This window comes from Triticum dicoccoides, chromosome 1B (assembly GCF_002162155.2).
Source record: "Triticum dicoccoides isolate Atlit2015 ecotype Zavitan chromosome 1B, WEW_v2.0, whole genome shotgun sequence".
Taxonomy (NCBI): Eukaryota; Viridiplantae; Streptophyta; class Magnoliopsida; order Poales; family Poaceae; genus Triticum; species Triticum dicoccoides.
The window spans coordinates 537,788,082-537,796,377 of record NC_041381.1 but is presented as its reverse complement, the minus strand read 5'-3'; the positions used below and the strand labels follow the sequence as shown (position 1 = coordinate 537,796,377).

Genomic DNA, 8,296 nt, shown 5'->3' with positions numbered 1-8,296 from the left:
GGAGCGAGGACTGCCGCTGTGCTGCTGGCTTACGTCCGCGCCCGGGGGCCTGAGGTAAGCGCGCGCGCCGATGGATCGCTGCCGGAAGCGCCCCGACTCCGACCCCGGGGGCTCCGGCGAGGCCGAGCCCCCCGCCGATAAGCGCCCCTGCACCGCCGAGCCCTCCACCTCCGCCGCCGCCGCCGTCGCCGCCGCGCCCGCGCAGCCGGAGCAGGCCGCCTCCGACATGGACACCTCGTCCTCCGGCCACGCCGCCGAAGCCGATGCCGATGCTGATGCCGATGTGGACGGCGACGATGGGGACGGGGACGGGGACGGGGACGGCGGGTCGTCGTGCGAGTCGGATGGGGACGGGGGGCCCGGGAGCGGCAAGTTCCGCCGGATGGTGGCGGCCGTCGCCTCGGAGGGCGCCGGGGGAGGCGCGCTGCTCGCGTCGCTCACGGAGCTCTGCGAGGCGCTCTCCTTCTGCACCGAGGACGCCGGGGGCTACTTCCCCGTCGAGTCGGCCGCGCGGGCGCTCGTGCGGCTGGCCGGCGCCGAGGTCGCCAGCCCCGACGAGATGCTGCTCGCGGTGCGCGCCATCACCTACCTCTGCGACGCCATGCCGCGCGCCGCCGACGCCGTCGTCCGCCACGGCCTGCTCCCCGTGCTCTGCTCCCGGCTCCTCGCGATCGAGTACCTTGATGTGGCCGAGCAGGTAACGGAGCAGCCCTGAAAACCCGGCCAGACCATCACATTGAACTGAACCAAGCGCTTTACGTGATCAATCACGCTTCTTCTGTTTGTATGAGCAGTGCTTGCAGGCGTTTGAGAAGATATCGCTGCGGCAGCCGGCGCAGTGCTTGCAGGCAGGCATGATAACTGCCGTGCTCGCATACATTGACTTCTTCTCTGCAAGTATCCAGGTTAGACTTGCAGCAATTGCATCTTTTGGTGCTGAGAATCTACTGCATTTGCTAATTGAATGCGTGCTTGGATGGTTCAGAGGGTCGCTGTCTCAGCTGTTGCAAATGCCTGCAAGAAGGTCCCCGCAGATTGCTCCCAGTTTGTGATGGATTCGATCCCAATGCTGTGTAATCTACTGCAGTCCGAGGACAAGATGGTATTGTTACCCACTAATTTAACCGAGCTTGCTTGTATTAGGCATGTACATAGTGCTCTGCTAACGTTTCAGGTGATATAATATCACAGGTTGTTGAAAAGGTTGCAACTTGCCTGATAAGCATTGTAGACTCTTTTAGTGGTTCAGTGGAGCTTCTTGACCAGCTCTGCCACCAGGGCCTGGTAGAGAAGGTCCTTCCTTTGATCAACGCCAGCGGACTCACTTCCCTTAACCCATCAACTTGCAGTGTATGCTTCCCCTTGACCTTCTATGCGTATCCTGAGTATTGTCTTTGAGGGAGTTGATTGTAGTTTGTTGTGATTGCAGAACTTGATCGGGCTTCTTGCTAAGCTAGCCTGTACTTCACTTGTGGCAGTGAAGTCTCTCTTTGAGTTGAATGTTGGTAGCACCATAAGGGGGATTTTGGTCAGTTCAGATCTCTCCCATGGGATGCCATACCTGCCTTTGGAAAACCAAAATAACCAGGTTGGTTGCTTAATAGCTTCTTTACTGCCAGTCCATATTTCTGGTTATGTCAACATCAGGTGGTCCATAACCTACATGAGCAGAGGCTGCCGTTACCAGTAGTAACACATGCACCAAGCTCAGTTGATCAGTATATTTACTAGAAAAGAACTAGTAGGCGCAGTTCTTTTGTCCGAGATGCTACCATTATTGTGTACTAGCAAAAGAGTCCGTGCGTTGCAACGGGAGAAAAAAAAATAATACACACTCTTAACCCAATAACCATAATATGTTCATGCCCTTTATTTTAGCGAGGCATCATTTTTGTGTTGCCGCTTATCCTCCTCACCTTCAGTGGCCTCAGTGTTCACACAAACCAAAGTGTGTTTGAATGTTGTTTTTCCCCTGCCAGTTTGTTCAGAGGTGCTCATGTGTGGTTATCAATGTTTTCTTTCTTCTCTTTATGATTTTAGTGGTTGTTTATTTGCAATCCAGATCGTCGCGGTACGAAAGAAAAACGGACGTGCCCTATAGGTTACAAGTTTGCTTTTAAAATAATATTTTAAAATATTTAATAGGTAAAAATAACATCATATTCAAATTCTACATATTTTTCTATTCAAATTTCATATATAACATGTTAAAATCAGAGTTAAGGTTTAATAGATATGTATAATTAAGAAAAATATTTGTTTGACTTAAATATCTTCCAAAATAATATTTAAAAAATATTTAACAAACAAAATAACATAATATTCAGATTCTACACATTTTTCTAATCAATTTTCATATATAACATGTTAAAATCGGAGTTATGGTTTAAAAGATATGGATAATTTAGAAAAAAACATGTGTTTGACTTATATATGATCGGCGGGTGAATTATCTAATACGTCAGGGGGGTTTCCGTAAAAATGTAAAATAACGGTTCGGTTATGACTTAAGTGTGTACTGCGGGTTAATTCATAGAAAACGCAGGGGGTTTTCTGCAAAAGTGTGTGACGGACCACCGAAACCCAATTTGCTTTATTATTAGGTAGAGATTTGTCCTATCCATTTCTTTGTGACTTAACTTGTACTCCCTCCGGTCCTTTTTACTTCGCGTATTAGATTTGTGTCAAGTCAAACTTTGCAAAGTTTGACCGAATTTATATAAAAAATATCAATATCTATAATATCAAATATATATACTATGAAACTACATTTCATAATGAATCTACAATATTGATTTGGCATTATGAATGTTGATATTTTTTCTATAAGTTTGGTCAACGTAGAGATACTTTGACTTCAGACATTACTTATATGCAGACTAAAAAGGACCGGAGGGAGTATTATTATAAGCACTGCTTTCCACTTCTGAACAAGCGAAACATTATTTTCATTGATCAGTAAATAAGTAACTATAATAGTAGAACTTGTCCGATCACATCCCTTGATCCCTCTTTTTACACCAACATGCAGCCCTGAAGTTCACACTAGCTGCCATCCAGTGATTTGATAGTTCAATTCTTGATCCTACCAGGTTAATGAAGCTCTAAAATTAGCAATCCAGCTTATTCCTTCTGCGGCAAGAGATGTTGAAGACACCTATATGGTACTTGCTAAAGAAAAAATAATTGTCGATGAACCAGGGTTCTTGTGTCAGTTCTCTACGGATATCCTTCCTATCTTGATCAAGGTCCGTTCATAATAACGAACTAACAGCTCATTAAGGATGCTCTTGCTCTGAAATATGAAGTGAGTATGTTGTTTTGTGCAGGCAGTCAACTCTGGTGCAAATTCGTACATTTGCTATGGCTGTTCTTCAATTGTAAATAACATCTGTTACTTCAGTAAACCTGAAATGCTTCAAGAGTTGCTCAAGGAAACAAACATATCAAGGTAAACACGACCTGCAAAAGAAGGCCTGCTTTCCTTGCATAACAGTCGGTAGACATTTTCACTGAACTCGTTAATTGTCTGAATCTAAATGAATATGTTACTTCTGTGATTATGTGACAGCTTCTTGGCTGGTTTATTGTCCCGGAAGGATCATCATGTGCTAATCTCATCACTGAAGATTATTGAGATTCTCATGCAAAAGCTTCCGGATGCTTACCTTGGATCTTTTATCAAAGAAGGTGTTGTCAATGCAGTAGAGGCTCTTCTTATGCAAGAAGATTGCTCAAAGTCCAGCCCCCCTCTCTCTGATGACACTCAACAGTCAGAAAATCAACCTGTTATAAGAAATAAACCTACATGTTTCTGCTATGCATTTGATTCCCGCCAATCTGAGTCTGCTGAAACAAGGGCTTGTAGGATTGGGCAGGGGAACCTTTTTAATTTCGCAAGACATGTGAAGACAACTTACTTTACAGCTGAAGCAGTGAATTCAGAGATGGGGTTAACGGAGATTTTGCAGAAGCTCAAAACTTGCTGTGCAGTTCTAAATGACTCTGCTGACAAGTCATTAAACCAAGACAGTCTTCAAAATGAAGAACACTTGTCTACCATTTTGAGTGAGGTGATGATGGAGCTTCACGGAGGAGAAACAATGACGACGTTTGAATTCCTTGAGAGTGGACTGGTGAAATCTTTGTTAAATTACCTGTCTAACGGCAAATACCTTCAGGTGGATGACAATCTTAAAGATTATAATGCTGAACATTTTTGTGCTGTGCTGAAAAGATTTCAGTCATTTGCCCGGATTTGTTTTTCAAGAATGGAGCAAGGTTGGGGTGATATGCTCTTGACACTACTTGTAAGGAAACTGCAGAATGCTCTTACTTCTCTTGACAACTTCCCAGTGATAATGAGCCACAATTTCAAGTCAAGGAGCAATATTTCTGATATCCCTATTCGCCACTCAACAATTAGTCCATGTATCCGAGTACGTTTCAAGAAGGATGAAGATGAAACAAACTTATCAAGCTATGATAATTCTGTGAATTTGGAAATCTCTTCTTCCTTGCATTCTATTGAACAATTTCTGTGGCCCAAAGTCAGTACATGCACAAGTGATCAGAATACTGAATCACCACCTAGTAGTGTTGCTTTCGAGAGCAAATGTGCTGAAGATGACCCTCAGGAAAGAGATTCCAGCCCAGAATCTTCCCCTTCATCAGAGGTATTATTCTGTTAGCAATCTTAAGAAACATTAACAGTTGGGATATATGAAATATGAATAGGCTGAGTGCTACTTGCTTATATTTATAACTTTCTTTTAGTGCCGTAGAGGTCATGCATGGTTTGGCTATTACTTCATACATACCCGTTGATACCGGAAAAAATCATCCAATAAATCCACAGTTTATCACTGTTCATACTTCTAGGTTTCCGTGTTTTAAGACTAGAATGGCTCCTTTTCAGGGTATCATCAGGGAAAATCAAAGTTCTTCTGTAGAACCATGCTCGAAGAAAGGGTCGCCATCTTCCGGTGAGTGTGTGTCTAGATTTGACTTAATTACTAGCTGTTATTCTCTGATTTGCTACCTGTCTCTTGTTCTGGTAACCTGAATACCATAATGGATGTGCAGCTGGAGGTCAACCAGAACGAAACAAGTCGACCGGGACTGATTGTGCTGTACAGCCAAAACTGGTATTTAGCCTGAAAGGAAAAGAGCTTGACAGATCTGTTACTCTATATCAATCAATCCTGCAAGATCAGATCAATGCGGGAGCTGATGTAATTTTGGACACCCAGTTTTGGCGCAGTGTGCATGACATAACATTTCGAACAGCTGCAAATCCAGAAAAAGATGATTCTCCTGAGAACCTGTCTAATGCAGCGATATCAACAGATGACAGTAAAACTGGTTTAATGTGGCAAGCACTCCCTTTCTTCAGCAGCTTGTTGCTTGGCAAGATCCCTTGCAAACTTGATAGATCAAATTCATTGTATGACATATTGTTTATGCTGAAAGTTTTAGAAGGATTAAACCGGTACTCGTTTCACCTCGTGTCTAATGAGAGAAACCATGCTTTTGCTCAAGGGAAGTTAACTGACCTTGATGATCTGAAGCCTTCTGTTTCTTCAGTTCCACTGCAGGAGTTTGTTAGTGCTAAATTGACAGATAAACTGGAGCAACAGTTGCATGATCCCTTGGTTTTAAGGTCTCGCTGTCTGCCTTTATGGTGCACTGAACTGATGTCTGCGTGCCCTTTCTTATTTTCCTTTGAGGCAAGATGGAAGTATTTCCAACTGACAGCATTTGGTTCTTCATCAATGCAACGTGGCCATATGATAGATACAAGTGGTAGCAATATATCAACAGAAAGAGGTTCACCCATTTCACGGAAAAAGTTCAAAGTTGATCGTGATGATATACTGGCTTCAGCTGCGAAAATGATGCGTTCCTATGCTAAGAGTAACGCACTGCTTGAAGTAGAATATGAAGAAGAAGTAGGCACAGGTTTAGGTCCTACGATGGAGTTCTATACGTTGATAAGTCATGAGTTTCAGAAGTCTGGTTTAGGCATGTGGAGGGGTGAGCTTCCTTGTGAAGCTGGCACTGACAATACTCACATTGGTCCCCGGACTGTGGTCGCGCCTAATGGACTGTTTCCTCGACCATGGTCTGCTTCTGTAGATTGTGCTTCCTTCTTGGAAGTAAATAAAAGGTTTCACCTCCTTGGTCAGGTTCTTGCAAAGGCAATTAAGGATGGCAGAATTCTCGACATTCCGTTTTCCAAAGCATTTTACAAGCTTATCCTAGGACAGGTATTTTGGATCCCACATTCTTGAAATATATATCATGTTTATCATGCTTTCTTCTGTTTGTCGATCTAATAATATTTTCTATGTTAGGAGCTTAATATATATGATATCAATTCATTTGATCCTGAACTGGCAATGACCCTTATGGAGTTTAAAGCGCTTACTTGTCAAAGGAAATATTTAGAATCATGTTCGACAAGGGAATGCCAGAGCACATCTGATTTGTCTTATCGAGGTTGTAAAATTGAGGATCTTGTTATTGACTTTGCTGTCCCAGGGTATCCAGAATATGTGCTTTCTTTAGAGCGTACTTCAGATAATGTAAGTGATATGACCGTGCACTTTCCGTTGCCGGGTTCTCAGCAGATTAAAGTATTCCCTAAGTTACTTATGTTATTTTCAGGTAACTGGTGAGAATTTGGAAGAATATGTTTCCTTTGTTGTCGAGGCAACGGTTAAAAGTGGAATCACAAGACAGCTGGAGGCTTTTGAGTCAGGATTCAGTCAGGTATGCTATATGATGGTGCTGCTCTCATATATGTTTATACTTGAGTAATTAATGACAGCCTTTTAGTTCCACCATCTAAAAATAGGCTTTTCAATTGCACCATGGCTGGGTTGTCCTAGTTCATAAAATGTGGGTGTGTGTAGTTACTTACCTAGAAGCTACCATGGCTCTACAGTTAGTTTTTATATGCGTTCTACCATGGCTCAATATTTCACTTCTCGTTATACATTTTTCACTCTTTGGTGTTGTCTCTTACTGCTCGTAGTTTCAAAAATCCAGGTTGTTGTGCTACACTGACACTGTGTATTGCAGGTATTTCCACTAAGCACACTTCGAGCATTCTCAGAGGATGAGCTGGAGAGATTACTCTGCGGAGAACAAGATAATTGGGATGTATGTGCTTTCCTTCTGTTGAAAGTGGATTTTCTTGTGACTATTCAATTTTCGTTATTGACACCTTGCTTCTGAGCAGTTTGTGAAACTTGTGGATCACATAAAATTTGATCATGGCTACACCTCCAGCAGTCCTGCAGTCCTTAATGTAAGTCTTTTATTAGTAGATACATTTTGAAGTTCCATTTTCCAAGAAAAATATCATCTCAGTATCATAACAAGAAATCTTAATGTGTTGCAGTTGTTAGAGATCATACAAGAGTTTGGATGCCATGAACGCAGAGCTTTCTTGCAATTTATAACGGGTTCACCTCGGCTCCCTCCAGGCGGTTTAGCTGCACTGAATCCAAATTTGACAGTTGTCAGGAAGGTCTGTTTTCACAATTTAAAGCTACCTCTCTACCTCTCTATCAGTTACTCCCTCCGTTCCTAATATAAGAACGTTTTTGACACTACACTAGTGTCAAAAATGCTCTTATATTATGGGATGGAGGGAGTACTTTTTACTAGTTTGCTAACTTGTGCTATACATTTAACAGCATAGCAACAATGATGCTGATGATGATCTGCCAAGTGTGATGACTTGCGCTAACTATCTTAAGTTACCTGCCTACTGCTCTAAGGTCTGAACTCTCTACCTTTTTGCCTACTGCTCTAAGATGATCTTAGTAGATTAATTTACTTCTATTCTTCTTGCCATTTTTATTAATTAAGACAAGCGCTTTAATATCTTGATGTAAGACTTGAGCTAAAAGAAACTGTGGACTATGAAGCGCGCATCCAAGTCAGTAGTAATTGGCATTCTGAACATGCCTTTTCTGGCATGAATATTTGCACTAGTTTCAGTTCCAGTTACTATACATTTGAATTTCCTGAAAGTTACTGTATATTGGCGAACTAACACCAACACCTTTTGATCTTCAGGAAAGGATGAGGGAGAAGCTACTCTACGCGATTACAGAGGGGCAGGGGTCCTTCCACCTGTCCTGACTGGAAACTGATACTGACACTGGCTGCCCGCGCCACACGCAGCAGAAACTCGCGCGTGGTTTTGTAAGTATTATCATGTAGGGAAACAAGATACGTATATGTGGGCGGCTCGCTAAACTTACGACATGATTGGATGTGG

General features: G+C 42.8%; 1 protein-coding gene across 1 annotated transcript; it reads left to right on the top strand.

The window, feature by feature from the left end:
- Positions 1-30: 30 nt before the first annotated feature.
- On the top strand, positions 31-8,290 carry LOC119347897 (E3 ubiquitin-protein ligase UPL4-like). Its single transcript, XM_037616394.1, has 17 exons — positions 31-697; positions 795-905; positions 986-1,102; positions 1,192-1,350; positions 1,430-1,588; positions 3,093-3,248; positions 3,330-3,451; positions 3,572-4,676; positions 4,919-4,985; positions 5,086-6,269; positions 6,357-6,587; positions 6,670-6,774; positions 7,087-7,167; positions 7,247-7,315; positions 7,409-7,537; positions 7,707-7,790; positions 8,092-8,290. Exons 1-17 carry the CDS (start codon positions 71-73, stop codon positions 8,155-8,157), a joined length of 4,572 nt encoding a protein of 1,523 aa, XP_037472291.1. The 5' UTR covers positions 31-70; the 3' UTR covers positions 8,158-8,290.
- The last annotated feature ends 6 nt before the right edge of the window (positions 8,291-8,296 follow it).